Raw genomic sequence first — 21,755 nt, 5'->3', positions numbered from 1 at the left:
AATCTCTTTCAGATTATCCAATCTTTTTTCCTCCTCCATATCGGGGGGGGGGGGGGGGGGGGTGGTTGACGTTTTTCATATTCTCCCATTAGCCTAAACTAGGTGGCGCTGTGTAGTCTAACTTATAAAAAACTATTATTCTTTCTTGGACCACCATTCTTGCATGTCGTCTAAATTACAAGATTTTGTCAGCAAATTCAGTTATTATGCTTGACAAGCAATATTTTTATGCCAGTTGTATTTTGTTTGAAATAAACTCCAAACGCATTAACAAAATAAGTCTTAAAGCCTAAAGTTTTTGTGGAGTTTCTGAGGATCAAACTCATTTCTCATGCTCACCACTAGACTAGCAGTCCATCCAACCTCTTTAAGTCTGTGATTTGGAAACTTTAAAAATTATTTATTATTCATTAGTTCAATCCCACATTTCATACGGAATCACAGTCTATGGTGGAACAACAAAATCAAATCTTGATAAAGTACTTAAACAGCAAAAAAGAGCAATTTGCACTATTATGAAATTACGGAAAACCATCTCAGTGAAGAATCTTTTTCATAAATTGGACATTTTAACTGTGTGTAATTTATATATTCTTGAAAACATAATCTTTTTGAAACAAAGTGAACTAACAACACCCTCCAATCCCGGGCATAGCTATAATACTAGGTTAAAAATTAGATTGCCTCAGCATAAATTAGAATATTATACAAAGAAAACCACCTATGCAGGATTGAAATTGTTGGCAGGAGACAAATTTCAAAAAATTCAAAAAACTTTTAAAAGATTTCTTAATCAAAAATCCTTTTTATTCATTACAAGAATTTGTAGATAAAAAAATATTTCATTTGAATTTCCATTTATTTTTCATAATGGACATTTGCGTAGATATATGTTTAATGTGTATGATTTGTATATAGATTTTGACTCTATTCAGATACATGTATGTTTTATATATGTTATATATTGAATAAAGACTATTTGAATCTTGAATCTTGAAGTTGTCCTAGTTTTAGTATCACATCCAAGACAAATACCAAAACACCTGTAACAATATGTACAATTAATTAGCACACCTTGGCTGCACAAACAGCACCCTTCTTCATCAGTGGATGTCGCAGCACCTCTTTGGCAAAAGGTCGTTGCTCCAAGTCCTTGACAAGTAGTTCTGCCACAAAGTCTGCGAGTAGGGGACAATCAGTCCGCTCCAGCTGGGGTGGGGGATTGCGAGGTATTTGGAACAGCGCTCTCATCGGGTGTAGGTCACTTAGTGGGGGATCACCCTGGGGGACAAAAGTTGGCAAATTACATATCGTACAGTATGTTTATACAAAATGTAGATACGATGGGTTTTACGTAAATTAAGGTCTCCATAATGTGTTAGGACATAGAAAAGTTGCACTAGGAGTGAAGGGTGTTTAGGTGTACTCAAACAATTACATGACTTTTTCCACGGTTTAAGCCAAATGGTGTCATTCATTGTCTTGTTGTACGCAGTGACCAAAGTGAAGCGAATTTTGCATTTTGTTCATCCATAATATTTCCATTCATAACTAATTATGAGTGTAAAGAAAATGTTCACCACTCAAGGTATTTCCATTGATAATGTTGACCAAATAATCTGACAGCACCATTCCATTCTACAAAAGTACATAAAACTCTTACGAAATAGAATGCAATAAAGAAACATACCTGCGCCAGTTCAATAGCAGTGATGCCAAGAGACCAGATGTCGCAGCGAGCATCATACCACGAGTCCAGCTGTTGCTCACAGGCTATTACCTGAAAAGCGAACAAAGTTTAGTTCAGTCCATAATCTTTCAATGAAATAAACAAAAGTAAAAATGATGGTTTTGCACCGGTCTAACATCACAATAGTATATTTCGTACCTAGGGTCGAAAATGAGGTTTTGCCGGCTCGAGATAGTTTTTAAGTTCGAGACGAAGTCGAGAACTTAAATCCATCGAGAGCTGCAAAATCAATTCGGTCCGTGGTACGAACGCTATTTTTCACCACACTTCACCCTATTACCTCTATTCACCACTATAATAATGCACACTGATGGTCAACAGAACTACAACTTTAAGGTTATGTGAAGAAATAATTTGAGGAATCAGCAAAAATAAATAGTTGCTAGGCAACGGTGACAATAACACAATTCTATTGCATTGCTATGGATTTTGATTGCGTATTTAAAATGCATTCATGTTTTAAGTAAGTAAGCGGCTGATTTTGCGGCCCCGGCCTGTAAAAACCTGCTCGGTCCCCAAATTACGATGACAGCTGGCATGGCCAGCAAAACGTAACTTTCAGCTTTTACCGACATCAATCAATTAACGTATGTAATACAGCCAAAAACATCATAGTGTGGTGAAAACCCTATTACGTAAGTGATAATGTAGGAACACTCTACTCCTTTTAACAAACATCACCGTTTTTCAGGAGACATTATACTAGTGGTAATCACATGTTTTAAGATTCAAATGATGATTGGCAGAAGAGGAATAATGAAGGTATAAAGTTACTATGACTGGTAGAACAAACTCAAACTTGACAACCAAAATCTTCCTGTGGTCCACACTTTTAAATCTAAACCCACCTTTATAATTCCCTATAAACCTTTAAGGACCCTAGGATCTACAGACTACTTTTAGCGAAACTCTCTCTACATGATTGAAAGTGCTGGGAAAAGCTCAGACCAAATGGAGATAGAAAAGGTAAAATCAAAAAATGGTTATTTCCAACACATACACTTTAAAGGCATAAGTACAAGAAATATCTCAGCATTCAATAAGACATTAATTGAATGGAAAAGAACTCTAGCTCTCATAACTGGACCAGAACATATCCTAAACTCAAACCATCTTTGGTGGTAAATGCTGCCAGTGACGGCGAAACATAAAACCTTTTAGCGAATTTCCCATATAGGGAATAAGCTATTACCGTAGTACTCATGGTAAGACCTGGACGCGGGACCGATTTTTTTTTTCGTTTTGAGGTCCCTAGAGGCCAAAAACACCATCCGTTCAAATTCATATATATATATATATATTTATATATATATATATATATATATATTTATATATATATATATATATATATATATATATATATATATATATATATATATATATATATATATGTGTCCGTCAGCACGATAACTCGAGCAAAAATGATCCGATTTTGATGAAATTTGGTACAAACGTGTAAACGTACGTTTATTAGAACGAGTTCGCGATCCAGCATGATCGGACCATGGGAACGGAGGTTTACGGGGGGTTTTATGGGGTAAAAATAGGTTTTTCCCATTTTTGACCCAAAAAACATAAAATTTAGCAATTTCTTTCCAAACCATTTTGTAGAGCTTAAAAAAACAAATAATTTAGTATATTGAAGCGTTGTTATGCGCCTAATGGTTACGGAGAAAATTCCAAAAAATTGTAAATTTAAAATTCCCATGTTATTCTTATGGAGAATAAGTAAACTGTTGTAGTTTGCTTATTTGTGAACATATTTTGATCAAATTTGGAAAATGTTTTTATTTCTTACTAACTATTCACATTTTACAAAAAAAAACAGTTTTATCCTCCCTGATGCAGCAAACCTAAGTACTTGTTAAACTAATTCTATTTAAATCAAGAATAAATGTTATATTTTTAAGTAGACATTTCAGTGTAAATCCAATCAGTCAAATGGAAATTCGCTTAGTCTGCAGGTTTGCTGCGGCGGGGGTATTTGTATTTTATTTTGTTTCTGTTTATCCATCCCATTGCAATATTTTACCCTTTCTGTAAGAAAACATTCTAAACGTTTGTCTCGCTTACTATATGTAACAATGACTTTTTGCTTGACTTGAAAGCAAATTGACCCAATGACGTCATGGTTTGGAATTGATTCAGCAAACTTCAACATTTAAAGGTGAGTAGTGAGTACTGGAAAAACTTTGTTATCCAGACAATACAATGTAAAGTCGTGTGTTTCTTGTGCCAGAGTGGACTATTTCCCATTCAGGTAGGCCTGCTATACTCACAAAATCCTCAAACTAATTGTCTGTGTAGCCGAGTGGTTATAGTGCTTTCCTCAAAATCTGAAGGTAACTGGTTCAATTCCAAACAAGATTGTTATCTGACCCAGATGCCATTTTTCACTGAGCCATTAATGATGCTTTCCAACAAAAGTTTACATCATGTAAAAAGACCAGCGTTTAAAGTGTTCCTTAAAAAAACATTTAAAACGCCAATCGCAAAGATTAACAAATAACATCAAAATGAAAATAAAAATATAATCAGTCTAGTTACTTCGGGAGCCATCCAGTATGGTGTTCCCACAGAAGTGTTCCGTCTACCCAGGGTTGCCGCAAGGTGTGACGACACACCAAAGTCTACGAGCTTCACTTGAGCCTCCTCCGTTAGTAGGATGTTGTGACCTTTGATGTCTCGATGCATACAATGGTTGTCATGGAGATAGACTAGCGCCTGCAATGTTTCATTTTATTACTCTATGTTTTTGCAATATATGATACGATGAATTTATAATGTTAAATGAGTCGGGGAAATCAAACTTAACACCTAAGTTAGACTTTATTCAAATCAATTTCAACAAATTTGCACAATTGCAAAAAGTGCACAATATATTCAGCTTTCAAGTATATCTTCGGTTACCAGTACGCAGAGCCAGTCTTGGGGGGTGCAGGAGGGGGGGGGGGCAATGTACCCATACAAAAGGGGGCCCCTTACTAAAAAAAGTATCCAAACAGAACTAACAAAATCTAAATGCTATAATATTAGTATTAACACTCCCCTCTTCTTCTTTTCCCAAAATTGGTAGAATTTTTTTTATTTTTGGTTTTTCCCACCCAGTTTAGGCGTTGGCTTGGAGGTGTGGGGCCCTGTGAGACCAAACTTTTCGCACCTGCCATAGTGTAAACATAGTGGAGCGGCAAGGCTAGAGTGAAGCAGAGAGCGTAGCTGAGCAATATCATAAAATTCACTTAAAAACTCTTATGTGTATTGTTTTCCTTATTTTCATTGTGCAAAAAAAGGTACCGGTAATGCAAGAATTCAAAAATCTGCATTATAGTAAATTTGCATTGTAGTAGAAAAAGTCATCACATGTTTTTGACTGTGGAAAGTGGTATATTGGCAAAGTAATAATTTTAAGGTTTTATAAAAAAGCGTAGGAAGTCAATAATTTTTAAAAACTACACTTTGACCAAAACATACCTCAACAGTTTCCCGTAAGATGTAAGCAATTTGCTCTTCATTCAAGTTTTCTCCTCTCTTCTTGAGCCCTTGGACAAGATCTGTTACTGAGCCCCCGGTGCAAAGCTGTAAAAATAACAGAAATATACGATTGTATTATGGGCACTGTAGTAACTTCAATTTAAATGGAATTGGTTACAATTAAATATTTTTGGACGCGTTGCAGAAAGTCAACAGTCCCGGAAGGTCAAATTATTTATACCTGTGCCGCTAGGTCAAAAACTACAATGTTTGCAGTGTCTGTAGATCAAAAATCCCAGTAAGTCAAATAGTACAGTCCAAGCTAAAAACGTGGTCTATGTTAAAGTAATTGACTTATTGGGAATTTGACCTAATGCAACAGCAGTTTTAATATAACGAAATAAGATAAAATATAAGTTCAGTTTCGCTGAGTCAACAGTGCCGGAAGGTCAAAAGTATAATCTGTTAAAAACAACGATAGTCCTGTCGAAGCATGACTTCAATAATTTCGTGTTTTGGTGTACTTAAAGTTGTGCTAAAATTTTTAAAATTGGCACAGAGCTTCTTGGTTAGTCCTACTCCATGACTATTTTGTTGGAACTTTAAACTATTTACCGATCTAATTAATAAAAATTGATATGTATGGTGAAATAGTTTTAAATCGTGATTTCTAACATGAAAAAGTTAGCATGCGAGATTTTTTTTTGTTTTGGGTTAGAGAGGTTTTGTCTGGGGCAAAGTTGTAGCCAAAAGTGTGATGCGTAAAATATATTTTTTTGAATTTTTTACAATCAGTGGTTCAATAGATAACTTGGGTTGAAGAGGACGGCAAATTTAGCATTTTGCAACGCATGGAAAACTACATCGTACGATGCGACTGCTGAGTGGACTTTTAATTTACAGTTCTAAGAACAAGAAAAAGATGAATATACAGATCACCAGTACATTCATATTATTTATAAAACATCTTTCTGTATTACCAGCTTACATTTTTCACTTATAAGAATACATCATAAACAGGGTGTTAAAAATAAGCGGGGAGATACTTTACCTAGTAATTCCTTGGGTCAAAATAAACAGAAAATCAAGGATAACATTTTTTCCAAAATCGTTTCGTTAACCAGATATCCACCATTTTGTATTTTTTACATACAAATATTTATCTTTGCACTTTTCCAACCGATGTTTATGAAACTTGGTATGTATGTTAAGGTAAGAGAGACCCATATTATAAAAAAAGATTCATCTCGATTCACCCTAAAATTTCAAAATTTAACACTTAACTACAATATAATATACTTTACTACACCACAATATTTACGTATCACCATAAATCTTTAGCAAAATTTAAACGTTAACATTTTTAAAATCCAAAGTATATCAATATAATCTTTCTTTTTTGAAAAATATATTTAAAAAAAGGCGATGGTAAAATAACAACCGGCGAGTTTCGATCTGGGTGTTTCAGGTTTGAATCTAGGAGGATTTAACATTAATTAGGTAACATTAATGTTTAATCCTCCTACGTTTGAACTGATTGAGAGGAATACATGAAACCGAAGGGGGGAGGTAGCAACAAGTGCACTAGTATTTACTAGTGTCCAATTACAATTTGATGGATTTAACCAAAACCTTTTCTATTTCACTTATTTTCAGCTGTTAAATTTCAAACGATACGTTTTAGCGACATCATTAACGTTATTATCATCATCATCGTTTTAGTTTGGGTTTGCGGTAGGGATGGACGGGTCCCGAAATTTCGGGAATTTTTCGGGAAAAAAATATTCCCGATTATCGGGACGGGATTACATTAAACTCGGGAATTTTTCGGGACGGGATTTGGTCCGATCGTCGGCGATTTTTCCGCTTCGCGAGTGCCGATAACGCCGTTATTGCGAGCGATAGGTCCGCGAACGCAGGACCCGAAGTCATTTCGACGATTACGCCGTGACCGCGGAGTCATAACGATGATCGCGCCGTAGCCGCGATTATTGGACCGACGATCGCACCGTGACCGCGAGTCATAACGATGATCGGGCTGTGACCGCGGAGTCATACCGACAGTCACGCCGTGACCGCGGAGTGATAACGACGATCGCGCTGTGACCACGAGTCATACCGACGATCACGTTGTGACCGCGAGTCATACCGACGATCGCGCCGTGACCGCGAGTCATACCCACGATTGCGCCGTGACCGCGGGTCATGACGACGATCGCGCCGTGACCGTGGGGTCATACCGACGATAACCCCGTGACCGCGAGTCATGACGACGATCGTGCCGTGACCGCGGGTCATGACGACGATCGCCCCGTGACCGCGAGTCATGCTGACGATTGCGCCGTGACCGTGAGTCATATCGACGATCGCGCCGTGACCGCGAGTCATGACGACGATCGCGCCGTGACCGTGGAGTCATACCGACGATAAGCCCGTGACCGCGGAGTCATACCGACGATCGCGCCGTGACCGCGGAGTCATACCGACGATCGCGCCGTGACCGCGAGTCATGACGACGATCGTGCCGTGACCGTGGAGTCATACCGACGATAACCCCGTGACCGCGGAGTCATACCGACGATCGCGCCGTGACCGCGGAGTCATACCGACGATCGCGCCGTGACCGCGAGTCATGACGACGATCGCGCCGTGACCGTGAGTCATACAGACGATCACCCCGTGACCGCGGAGTCATACCGAGGATCGCGCCGTGACCGCGAGTCATGACGACGATCGCGCCGTGACCCTGAGTCATACAGACGATAACCCCGTGACCGCGGAGTCATACCGACGATCTCGCCGTGACCGCGAGTCATGACGACGATCGCGCCGTGACCGTGAGTCATATAGACGATCACCCCGTGAACCGCGAGTCACAAGTTTCTATAGGTACCTGTAAATTGTTACCCATTTTTTGGTTTTTATAGATCATTGCCACAAATGGTAAAAATTGATTTCGTATGTCTTTTTTGGTAACTGCAATACAGTACTTTCTTTTTATGCACAGAAAAAAATCCCGTCCCGTCCCGTCCCGAAAATCGGGAAGGAAATAAAAATCCCGTCCCGTCCCGTCCCGAACTAAAAATTCAATCCCGTCCATCCCTAGTTTGCGGCAATGTATTTTTATGAATAAAACCTTTAATTTGATACCAAACTTGACCTCTGCTGCTATTAATTGACTGTATGCACTATTAATTAACAGCTGTGTCTAAGGATTATGTCGGCCTTAGTCACAAACAGGACAACAAGATCGCTCCACTCATCCCACACTCATCTCCATTCATACTTGGCTTAAAATGCATACATTTGTATGGTCGCCATTTCAAAGCAACATGGCTACATTATCAATGACAAACGTGGAAAACCTTATACGAGTGTGAGTAAATCCGAAAACAGAGTAAGTCCGAAAACAACTCTAAAAAACAATAAGCAATAAATTGCAAGAACCGTTGCTTATATCATTGGGTAAACTTATACACGTATGTACTGACGTGTATACTCAATGCTTATATCGAACGAATGTACATCGTGAGAATTTCCATTAGTTGTTCCATTTAGTTGTGTGTCCATTAGTATAATAGTTTAGTTGACTCTTTTAAAGTCAGCGTAAATTGTGACTGTTATTACCCTTGAAATGATGTTTGTATGTAGTACTTTGCAATCCTACCAATGCTTTTAGAATCATACGATTACAATTTTCTGGTTAGAATATGTCGCATAGAGTGATGACTACTGTATCTAGTTTTTTTGAAATTCAGCCGCCATTTTCCAAAATGGCGGCCAAATTTGAAATTTCTTATGGAACACCCTTTATTTTATCATGTTTTCTGATAGAATAGGCAATTTAAAAACTTTTTTACCCACGACATTTTTTCGATAAACCCACTCGTTTAGGAGTTACAGCCTATGGAAAAATGACTTCCGGTATACATTTTACATCATGTAGCTCATAAACAAGTAAGTTTATAGCAAAAATGCGAAGAGTAAAAAAGTCTAACAATTGCATCCACATTCCAAAAGGACCATAAAACTCATTAAAAATATGAATTATATTATTTAAAAAATGGTGGCAAACTTGAAAAGTGGAAAACGTTTTATTTTATAGTCTTTAAGGAATGTAGATGCAATTCTAAGACTAATTTACTTTTTGCAATTTTGCTCTAAACTTACTCGTTTAGGAGCTACATGATGTAAAATGTACACCGCAAGTCATTTTTCCATTGTACTCCTAAACTAGTGGGTTTAACTGCATATTCTATCCGAAAACATGATAAAAAAACTAAAATCACATTTTTAACTGCCACAAAAATAAAGGAATGTCCCCCATTTAAAGTTTTCTCTAATTCTTACCGTTTCCGATTTCCCAATGGTGGCCACCTTGAGTTGATCACCCTGTATATATGAATTTGAACGGATGGTGTTTTTGGCCTCTAGGGACTCAAAACGAAAAATTACATCGGTCCCGGGTCCAGGTGTTGCCATGAGTACTACAGTAATAGCTTATTCCCTACATGCGAAATTCGCTAAAAACCTAATAATTCTAGAATAACTAACTGTACCCGCTGGCTTTGCCCCGTTTAACTAATTAATTTTCAAGATGAGCTCGTTCGCATGGCTCAATCACGTCCTGGTTGAAGTTCGTTCGAAACGCTCACTCAGCTTTTGGTTGCAAATTAGCTGTTGTCATAAATTGTTTAATTGACACAGCTGTTAAGATTCATTAATTCCTTTTAAATATGAAAAATCATAAGGTTAACATGGAAACTCCAGAGCCACTGGGGCGAAGCTCGAATGCCCTATCATAATAAAAATTACTTAGTTTTCCTATTTAATGCCCAAAGAATCGGTGTATCGAATTTCAGCCTCCTAGGTAAATGGGAAGTGGGAGAATTAGTGATGATGAGTGAGTGAGAGTGAGTGTGTCAGTGAGGGCTTTGCTTTTTATAAGTATACATAGCACATTCAACCAGCTGTTAGTTAAAACAAATTATATTGGACTAAAACAAATCGATGATTACAAAGAATACTTTAAAAAATAATTTGAACATCCTACTACTGTATTTTACTATGCATATTTAATTAATCCGCCATCCTCGTACCGAAGAATTAAATGTATCAATGGTCAGCATTACACATAGTATAAATAAGCCAACCATAAGTATGTATTTGAATTTTCTTCCAAATGCTGAATTTGTGTCACAAATGCTGAATGTTACAGCTGTTATGTTAAGCAAATTATATTGTACTAAAAGCTAGCTAGAAGCATTGACTTATTGGAGAAGGTTAGCATCGGCTGCTAGACGTTTTAAAAACTAAAACTTAATTTATAAAAAACTGGGACACTAATTTTAAGTTATGGCTTTGAAATTCCCTAGTTCTCAAAATTGTCTTTCTTTCAACACAAAACTATTGAAAATCCATTGTCTGGTTGATTCAGAATCGTGAAAAACCCCCATTTACGTTTTAATAGTATAAATGATAGTTTGGACAGGTTTCAACCCTTCCGAGGCGTAATACATTTACACAGTTTATATGTAGACTACATTATAACTCATAAAATAGTTCTACAATTCAATGGATCTCCTTTTAAAAACGTATATAATAACCAGAAATTTTCAGATCGTCCTTGCGGGTATTTTATGCCACAAATTTTGACGAAAGGCTATACCTATTTACAGTGTTGACCAAACAGTTGGCAAGAAGCATTAATAGATAAGCTATGTACCAAATATGATAATTTTAGCTCTATTCTAATTATGACAAAACACGAAGTAACTAAAAGCGAGTTTTGTTGGTGTAGTAAGCGTTGCAGGAGGTCTACTTTACACTGAATCGACGTTCACTTTTATTGCTTTTGATCTTCCGGCACTGTTGACTCAGCGAAACTGAACTTGTATTTTACCGTATTTTGTTATATTAAAACTGCTGTTGCATTAGGTCAAATTCCCAATAAGTCAATTGCTTTAACATAGACCACGTTTTTAGCTCGGACTTTATTATTTGACTTACTGGGACTTTTGATCTACAGACACTGCAAACATTGTAGTTTTTGACCTAGCGGCACAGGTATAAATTATTTGATCTTCCGGGACTGTTGACTTCCAGCAACATTCCCATATTTTTACATTTACCTAACTTTTAGCTTATTTAGCACTCTTTTTTAACTAAAATGTAAAATCTTTCTATCTCTCATAAACAATATTACAGTGTATTACAGGGGATTCCTAAGGGTGTTCATTCAGACAAATAATTTCACGGCATAAAAAAGGAGCCAGTAGGGACATTATCAATGTATTTGATTTGACAGTTTCACAACTGAGTAATATGGAGTTATTTCAGTGTAGTGAGACAATAGTATATAGGCCCATGAAGAACTTGCATTTTACACTAACATTATGTAATCTGCTCTGTATCCAGTATCCTTGCGGTAGATTAGTTTTACTGGATGAACACTGAGGTTTGGCTACCAAAGTTCGGATAATCTAAAAATGGCTCTTGGAACTTCAAAGATTTTCTGAAATGATTGTAAGTTTCACCTAACAGAAATAATTTTAAGTTTGTTCAAAAAAAGCATTAGGGTCATGCAGTGCTCGATTTGTAAAAAATGAAGTGCCAGAACTGTAACATTTATTTAATTTGGTTTGTACCTATTCTAAAAGAGAAGTACCAGAACTCCACCTCGTTTCCCCACAAATCGAATCGAGCACTGGGTTCATCCAGTAATTATTGAAATCATAAAAGGTATGGCAAAATCAAATTAACCGCTGTGTACACCATATTCAACGTTATAATTATTAAACTAATTTAAAATCTCAGTCGCCAAAGGTTCCACTCTCCCCACTATCACCTCCAAAAGGTATTCGTACTAATTTTTCTCTATGTCTACTTTAACTCCGCAATGTCTGAAGTTTTTAAACAGCTGTCCAGTAATGAACTAAAACTTACCTCCATGACAAACCATAGCTGGTCCTCCTCAGGCAGTGAACCTCTCTTTAGGTAAAGTCCCTTGAAGCTAGGTATGTTGGGATGTAGACTCAGATCTCTCAACACCAAGTACTCTTCCTCAATCTCCTCAATGTTCTCTGCCACATTCTCCAATATCTTGATAGCACAGCGATCACCTGTCAACAAATATCATCAGTAAACCTACTACGGTAATAATTTTGTGTGCGATTTTGCTTTGTGTTTTTCATAGTCATTGACGTTTTTAGGTTTTTTGGTTCGTAAGGTACTATCATTTATTGATAACCCGATAACAAATTAAATTTGGATTCAGTGTCTGAGGCATTTAAGGCTCGAAATCGAGTTCAGAAAAGTTCCTGACAGATAAAGGTGTGAGCCCGGGGGGAGTGGAGAAAAGAGCTTGAATTAAATAGAAAACAAACAGAAACAGCGTCTGAACTATTTAACAGCACAGATGTTTCTAGTAGTGAACTTGAATGAACAATCCATCTTGTTGTTAGCAAAGAATGGTCAAGTGGCCATTGTCTTCAAAAGAGGGCATTGTTTTCATTCATTTTACAGAGTTGTAAAAGAATGTCGTTCCTAAAATGTTATGTACTGAAATTTTATTTAGATCTTCTAGTTTAGTTGTTTTATAATTGTTTTAAAGTAATCTGCTGTAACATTTACGTTCCTAAAATGTAATTAGTTTTTTGTTATGGTCCTTAAAATTTTGAACAAAATGTTACAGATCTCATTTCCGTAAACGTACCGTTTAAAAGTTATTGTAACTTATGTTATTTCCCATGAAACACCCATGAAGTAACAAAATATCGGATTTTAGGAAAAAAGCAGGTTTTGATTCAAATTAATGTGCTATACGGTACAGATAATTCTAAACAAAAATAGTGCAATCCCATTGCTGTAACAATTACGGTTCAAACGTTATTGCAACTTTTGTGATTTATCCTTATAAAATATCATAGTTACTCCCACCTCTTACCAATGACAAATGTTGTTCACAAGCTTATGGGAGAAAGTATATGTCAGTTTGCTGATACCGTTTAGTTGTTTATTATGGTATAGTAGCTCCCTGTAAAACTAACAACTAACTTCCAACCTTTTGATTAAACCTTTACACAAACAAGTAACAATATTCCTTTATAGACAGTTTTTATAAAGATTTCCTTAGGAAAATAACTAAAATCGAAACTATTCATACAGGGTAGGCTAAATATTAAAAATATAACATATTTATGGAAAATCTTACATGGAATACCTTATAAACCTTATAAATAGTGGTACAGCAATTGTAATTAAATAAAAAACATTAAATCTAAAATAGCATAGCTACGTTTTTTCTACATTGAAGAGTGCCCAAGTTTACACTCATGCTGTTTGCAGTACACTTGTGTAGCTATATTGCATCCGACATTGAAGGCGCGAACAAACTTGAACTTGCTCGTGATATATAGGCTTTATCATAGACTATATATACTCAATATTTACGTAGTTATAGTCAATGGCTATATATCTCTTTGTCCAGTTCGTCTAAATTAGATCATTATTATTATTATTATTTTTCTTTTTTTCATAGCAACAGCCATAAAATGATGTACATGTTAGAAGGTACTCATTTGAACAAAATTAATGCCTAACTAGCAAACGACCATGAGCTTTTAAAAAGGTGGTAAAACTAATAGACAATCATCATAAAAACTTCATTGAGTACAATATTTTTTTAACCCAGGAAACAGCTTTATATTTGATTACATTATAGGCAATTAGTGGCGTATGGATAATTATTAATACTGGATGACAATGGATATAAAATAGATCAAACAAACCTAATTAAAGTGCCGGTACATTGGTAAATTTGGCTGTCGATTGTAAGCAATCACAAGTATCGAAATTATGTATCGATTGATTCAATCGGTTGTAGTTTATTGCTTGTCTGCATAGCAAAACTGAAAACAATTCGAATGTCGTGTTTATTGGTTATCTTTAAATGCAAAGTATTTTCGTTTTCTAACTTAGTTGATTAGTTGGTTGCAATATGACGAAACATATAAATTCATCAGACGGGCAAAAATTGTCTTTTCAACCCTCGTTAATTTTCTGACCTCGTCTTCGCATCGATCGTATAACTTGAGCTCGGGTCGAAAAGAGTCACTTTACTGTGTAAAAAAAATGTGCTGGTGATCAAATTTAGGCCTACTGTTGTCGCCTGCGTTCTTGAGCTAATAGTTTGTATCATTTGCATTCACCAAATACATTTCGCCAGCTTTTGTACTGGGTGTATAAAAACTATCACCTCAAGAACTCAGGCAAATAAAAGGATATTGATGTAATTTAAGTTCTTGAAACTGGGATAACACAAAACATTTTTTAGTGTATACAAATTGGATTTCCTCAGTATCACACTAATAGAGGCTATGCACTATTTGAGTAAAAGCAGTTTCTCCTAATAATTTGAATGTCTACTAGTACCTAACATTAATGATTCCATTTTAACCATAATGATGAACCTAACTCAGTTAGTTATCTTACTTTCACGCATATCATATTACACAGTTTAGAGCAAGACGCCGACCACCACGGGCTATCTATCACAGATCACAGCTCAATGTAGCTTGAAATTTAACAAATACCGTGTACTTCAGAGCGGCACCTCACGCCAGTACAGTAATGTTGTAATGGTTGTTTAATTTCACCATAGATAGCGTGCGCGTCAAGTATTTACTCGCTTCTCTGGACATAGAGTACCGCCCATAGAGTAATGTTGTGGAATGGTCAATGATTGTGCCGTGGTAGGGTGAAGGTGAAACATTGATTAACGTACTGCAGTACTGTCTTGAAGATGCGTCTTTCGATGAAAAAAGTACTATCTGTTTCTTCAGGACCATTTAGTCAATAACAAAGATACACAGAACAAAAACATCCACTACATTCTACCATACAAAATCACGATCTAGCGGCACCGGACAGAACTAACAATAAAACGATCTTAATCAAAGATTCTCTTAAAACCCGTATACAAGATGTGGTACGTCGTTGCCTTGGTACAGTGTTTATTAAAGTAAAAAAGATTGTAAAATCTCAAAAGAAATTGAAAAACTGAGCTTTAATCCACCCTCATGTTGCCCGAGGCAGGTACACGAGTGGGAGGAGTGGGAGGGAGAGGGTGGAGATAAGTGTGAACACAAAACACCCCTGGAGCTACCATCTGTACATCTGTCAGACAGCTGGCTGATGTAGCTGTACCAGTCAAGTCACACCCAACACATGGTTATCAAATTGGTGGAAACTTTACTACAAGCTTTGACTAAGAAAATAGTTACAAGTTGTAGCCACTCTAATAAAAAAGAACGTAGTTGAAGAGCTACTGGCAGAGTGATACGGTGTAAATAAATTACCGATTTCTGTCAACCACACCAACTGGGAGCTTATTTTAAGAAGGTATAGCATTTTAATGTCTTACCAACCCTGACGAAATTAATAGTAAAGAAAATATAATTGGATAAATTATTGGCAATATGGTCTATAAAATTTCTATTTCAGTATTCAAAAGTCAATGATATAAAACAAACAGATTGCAATTTCAACTAGAACACGAATGTAGAGGAGTAGGAGATTCTATAATTTCCTGCAGAATGAATAATTGTAAACTTTCTAGGGTACACTTGTGAAAAAATAACAATAGAAGTTATGACAAGAAATATATGAATCGTAAAGATATACATAATACTATGCGACTTTTGCGAGATGAGTGTACAAATAAAAGTGCAAAGTTTGGCCGCGATCACACCAAAGTCTTACTCTAAGTTTTCCATTAGTTGTGGAAACTGGAAACTAACAAACTAGTTGCCTTTTGTACAAAATACAGCGACTTTTTCTGTCGTCCACTAAAGCAGGGAAAAGATTTCCACTAAATTTTGGTTTCCCATGGAGAGGAATTTTATTTAGGAATATCAAAGGAATTTTACACAAAAGTGGAAGACTAGTTAATACGCGCTTTGCGCAAGCAACTTGTGGAAAACTAGTGGAGAACTGTTCCCCCTGGCGCCTCCACGCACTCCGGGTGTGACGTCGGATGGTAGCCAATTCTTCTGGCAACAAGTTTTCCACTAGTTGCTCTAAATCAGTGAGGAGCAACTTTTGGTTTTCCACAAATAATCGTCCACTAATTTTTCAAATTAGTTCAGAGCAACATTTAGTTGTAAGCTTTTTGTTGTCAACTTTGGTGTAAACGCGGCTTTATCTTCACTCAGGGTACAGTATTTGCAAATCAGTGAAATCAGCCTGAGATTTTACTGAGGATTTTATTGACCCTCTTCATCATCGATGACCTCTTTAACGTTACAAAAGAGTTTAACACCCATGATTCACGATTAGGTCAAACAAGTTAGAAAAACGTCTCACAAGCCCCTGCAGACAAACCATAAATAAAGAATGAGCGAGTGAGCTAGAGGTAGACGTGGAGAATAAATTTGTCAAAGTGTGATCTTGTATCCAGCAATAGAGGAGACGAATGGTTGACCAAAAGATAAATCTACAGAGCTTCTAGATATATCTGCAGAAGATGGCGTGTTAGATATATCTGCAGATGGTATGCTAGATATATATTTGCAGCAGTTGGTATCACTGGAATGCTAGATACGTCTGCGTGTTCTGACTTGACAAATCGGTCAGCTCAGCTGTCAACCAGTCAGCTGGACATTCCCTTCCATCCACAGCAACTCATCTTAAATAGAAGAAACATGTCAGGAAGGAACTTGTGCACCGAGTGTGTGGAATATCTTACAGAACAGTGATACCTGTTGGGTTACTTTGTGTGGCAAGTTCCATTACGAGAAGGAAAAAGAGTCTGTACACGAAGTTTTGTGACAAATTTACTCCTGTCACTAGGCAATGCAGTAACACCAGGTTTACATGATCACAGACGTTTATATCGTTGTGTGCAATAAGGATATTAAGATAAGAAATCTCAGAGTTTCATTTCATTGGCCAAAACCTCTAGTCATCGTCAATGATTGTTTGTGCGTGTTTACACATGGCTGACTAGACCAATGTTTGATTGGTAAACTATGAATCAGTTCAACAGACTCAACGCTTAGAGTATTTGTAGAAATAACAACACAATTAGTTCTTATCTTTTTGGGCCGTTTTATAAAAACGTGCACTCTGCTACAATAGTATACGATAAGACTGGAGGAAAACTATAAGGAAATAACCAACTCAACTACCTGGGGCCCATTTCATAATAAACTACAAGTTACAAGTTACAACTTGTAACTTGTAATTTCCATTAGATTTGCATTGGGCGATCAGCTGATTTACTAATTGAGCGGAGCGAGCGAAGCGAGCGAAGCTCTTATACGTCGACTTTTATGCATTTCGTAATACGCAAACTCCTCCTAGACGGCTGAATCAATCGTTTTCAAATTTTGCATGGTGATAAAGACCATATCGGTGAGTGCCAACATCTATATAGCGTTAAAAAAGTCTCTCAGGAATCCGTAGAAAAATGAAACTGAAAATCACATTTTTTTAACATTAGTCTTATGGGTTGCTAGGTAACCATGTTGGCTGAATTAAATAACAAGTAAAAAGTAAACAAAAGATTTGAAGTTTTAGCATGTGCTCATAATAAGCCAACTACCCACAGTATACTAGGAAATTACAAATACAGTACAAAAGGAAAAATACCCCCGCCGCAGCAAACCTGCAGACTAAGCGAATTTCCATTAGCCTGATAGGATTTCACATTAAAATGCCTCCTTAAAAGTATCATATTTATTCCCTATTTAAATAGAATTAGTTTAACGAGTACTTAGGTTTGCTGCAGCGCCGTCCTTAGGGTGGAGCGAGTGGAGCGGCCGCTCCAGGCCTCGCGCCGGAGAAGGCCTCGCGCAGCGAGGCCTGCCCAGCGAGGCCTTACTTTCGCTAGAAATAAGTTAATGTTTTGGAATGAAAATAAAATAATAAAGGACAGACCTAAAATATGTCTTATTTATTATGAATTGGCCTATATCAATCGTTGTATCGATTAAAAACTCACGAACGACATTTAAAACACAAAATAATATCAAACAACGTTTGACAGCTCGGCGGCGATGACGGAACCCGAGCCTCGCGGCAGCCACCGAGCCACCCCGGTGAATCTGAGTGAGTCATACGCTTACTCTTAGGCTACGGCCACACGGGCGTTTTTTCACGCAAGAACGCAGCGTAAAAAAACGCGAGAAATATGGGCAGCATTAAATGTAATGGGGTATGCCACACGGAGTGTGTTTTCACGCAGATTCGGCGCGTCTTCAAAATCGACCACTTAGTAGGATCTTAAAAATAGGCCGATCTTACTGGACCACTTAATAATTTTGTTACTAAAAAAGGAAAGGCATTTAGTTGGACTTAAAAAAATTTAAGAGCAAGAGGCATTTATGTAGTAGAATATATATTCAAACATATGATGAAAATCTTGTCATAAAAATATATATATTATATATTTTTTATACTAAATGTCAAAATAAAATAATTTTACTGTTGTTTTCGTATCGAAATTAATATGTTATAGCCTATTTATTTTTTATACTAAATGAAGAAGATGAGAAAAGTTTTTTCGTCAAAGTGCTTAAAATGACGACTTTACAAGTATAATTTTATAAAAATTTTGTTACCCCCCCCCCCCCCCCCCCACGACCCCCCGGTGAGCTTAGTTAAACAAGGCCTCGCAATTATGTATTGCCCCAGGCCTCGCATGTTATAAAGACGGCTCTGGTTTGCTGCAACAGGGAGGGTAAAAAGGTGGTTTTTTTATGTTAATAGTTTAGTAAGAAATGAATGTATTTTCCAAATTCGATCAAAATATGTTCATAAACAAGTAAACTACAACAGTTGACTTATTCTCCATAAGAATAACATAGGGATTTTAAATTTACAATTTTTTTGAATTTTCTCTGTAACCATTAGGCGCACAATAACGCTTCAATATACTAAATTATTTGTTTTTTTAAGCTCTACAAAATGGTTTGGAAATAAATTGTAAAATTTTGTGTTTTTATGGTCAAAAATGGGAAAAACCTATTTTTACCCCATAAAACCCCCCATAAACCCCCGTTCCCATAGTCCGATCATGCTGGTTCGCGAACTCGTTCAAATAAATGTAGGTTTACACGTTTGTACCAAATTTCATCAAAATCGGATCTTTTTTGCTCGAGTTATCGTGCTGACGGACACATATATATATATATATATATATAAATATATATATATATATATATATATGAATTTGAACGGATGGTGTTTTTGGCCTCTAGGGACCTCAAAACGAAAAAATAAATCGGTCCCGGGTCCAGGTCTTACCATGAGTACTACGGTAATAGCTTATTCCCTATATGGGAAATTCGCTAAAAAACATCACTTGTTAATATTGAGCAAAGATTATACTTAAGATTACTCGATACATTGTAGTCAAGGGTAGCAGTGCGAAGTCTAGGATCTGTTTATGACGAATACATTAAGGTATCTGCAATCCTAAAATGCTATGGGAAGGGAAGGAAACAGGTCCGTGACGTAGGAAGTAGTGAAGGAAGTAGTATAGGCAATCATAAAATGCTATGGGAATAGAGGGAAACAGGTCCGTGACGTAGGAAGTGATGAAGGAAGTAGTAAATGCGAGCAGTCCGGAGTGTGGGGACTGTTTATGACGATAAGATTAGGGTATCTGCAATCCTAAAATGCTATGGGAAGGGAGGAAAACAGGTCCGCGACGTAGGAAGTGGTGAAGGATGTAGTCAAGGCAAGTAGTCCGGAGTGCGGGAACTGTTTATGACGATTAGAATAAGGTATCTGCAATCTTTAAGTGCAATAGGAAGGGAGGGAAACAGGTCCGCGACGTAGGAAGTGGTGAAGGAAGTAGTCAAGGCGAGCTGTCAGGAGTGAGGGAACTGTTTATGGCGATTAGATAAGGGTATGGGCAATCCTAAAATGCTATGGGAAGGGAGGGAAACAGGTCCGTGACGTAAGAAGTGGTGAAGGAAGTAGTCAAGGCGAGCTGTCTGGAGCGTGGGAACTGTTTATGATGATTAGATTAAGGTCCTAGATTAAGGTTAGATTAAGGCACTCCGGACTGCTCGCATTTACTACTTCCTTCACCACTTCCTACGTCGCGGACCTATTTTCCTAAATAGGTCCGCGACGTAGGAAGTGGTGAAGGAAGTAGTCTAGGCGAGTTGTGCGGAGTGTTGGAAATGTTTATGACAATTAGATTAAGGTATCAGCAAACCTAAAATGCTACGGGAAGGGAGGAAAACAGGTCCGCGACGTAGGAAGTGATGAAGGAAGTAGTCAAGGTGAGCTGTCCGGAGTGTGGGGACTGTTTATGACGATTAGATTAAGGTATTTGCAATTCTAAAATGCTATGGAAAGGGAGGAAAATAGGTCCGCGACGTAGGAAGTAGTGAAGGAAGTAGTCTAGGCGAGTTGTCCGGAGTGTTTGAAATGTTTATGACAATTAGATTATGGTATCAGCAAACCTAAAATGCTACGGGAAGGGAGGAAAACAGGTCCGCAACGTAGGAAGTGATGAAGGAAGTAGTCAAGGTGAGCTGCCCGGAGTGTGGGAACTGTTTATGACGATTAGATTAAGGTATTTGCAATCCTAATGCTATGGGAAGGGAGGAAAACAGGTCCGCGACGTAGGAAGTGGTGAAGGAAGTAGTCAAGGCGAGTAGTCCGGAGTGTGGGAACTGTTTATGACGATTAGATTAAGGTATCTGCAATCTTTAAATGCAATGGAATGGAGGGAAACAGATCCATGACGTAGGAAATTGTGTAGGATGTAGATGTGTGGATTTATGCATCTCCAATACTACGGTGCTTTCAGAGTGAACTAATGATTTTCCCCGAGCAAAGCTCGGTCCCCAGGTACTATAATCAAATGACGACACTAGCTTGAGGTTCGTGACGTATGAAGAGGTTAAGGAAGTAGTAAAGGTGAACAGTCTGGAGTATGGAAACTGTTTATGACGATTAGATTAAGGTCACAACGTTCCTAAAATGCTACGGAAAGGGAGGGAAACAGGTCCGCGATGTGGGAAGTGGCGAAGGAAGTAGTAAAGGCGAGCTGTTCGGAGTGTGGGATCTGTTTATGACGATTAGATTCAGGTATCTGCAATCTTAAAATGCTATGGGAAGAGAGGGAAACAGATCCGCGACGTAGAAACAGGTGAAAGAAGTAGTAAGGTGAGCAGTGTGGAGTGTGGGAACTGGAAACCGTTTGTAGCAGTTTTAATGTATCTGCAATGCTGAAATGCTATGAAAAGGGATGGAAGCATGCCCAAGACATAGGAAATTGTGAAAGAAGTAGTAAAGTCTAGCATTACGGAGAGTGGGGATGTTTGTTGCAATTAGATTAACGTATCTAAAATACTAAAATGCTATGGAAAGCGATGAATACAGGTCCACGACGTAAGTGGTGAAGGAAGTAGTAAAAGCTGGCAGTGCAGAGTGGGGGAACCGTTTTAGCAGATGGATAAATGAATTTGTAATACTTAAATGCTATGAGAAAGGAAGGAAACAGGCCAATGAC

The 21,755-nt window shown here is 37.4% G+C and overlaps 1 protein-coding gene across 6 annotated transcripts in view; it reads right to left on the bottom strand.

Moving 5' to 3' along the window:
- LOC128996302 (myosin-IIIb-like) overlaps nucleotides 1-21,755 on the bottom strand; it is a 127,414-nt gene that overhangs the window by 22,039 nt on the left and 83,620 nt on the right. For all 6 annotated transcript variants that reach the window (XM_054421539.1, XM_054421540.1, XM_054421536.1 and 3 more), the window contains 5 exons: nucleotides 12,167-12,342; nucleotides 5,222-5,326; nucleotides 4,298-4,474; nucleotides 1,691-1,780; nucleotides 1,075-1,281 (listed from right to left, as the gene is read on the bottom strand). In XM_054421539.1, the coding sequence (XP_054277514.1) occupies nucleotides 1,075-1,281; nucleotides 1,691-1,780; nucleotides 4,298-4,474; nucleotides 5,222-5,326; nucleotides 12,167-12,342 (755 nt within the window). The remainder of the gene's footprint in view (nucleotides 1-1,074; nucleotides 1,282-1,690; nucleotides 1,781-4,297; nucleotides 4,475-5,221; nucleotides 5,327-12,166; nucleotides 12,343-21,755) is intronic.

This window comes from Macrosteles quadrilineatus, unplaced genomic scaffold (genome assembly GCF_028750875.1).
Source record: "Macrosteles quadrilineatus isolate MER2022 unplaced genomic scaffold, UCM_ALF_1.0 Scaffold_6__1_contigs__length_79288215, whole genome shotgun sequence".
NCBI lineage: Eukaryota > Metazoa > Arthropoda > Insecta > Hemiptera > Cicadellidae > Macrosteles > Macrosteles quadrilineatus.
Note: the sequence above shows the minus strand (reverse complement) of the source record. Positions and strands in the feature narration are given on the sequence as shown.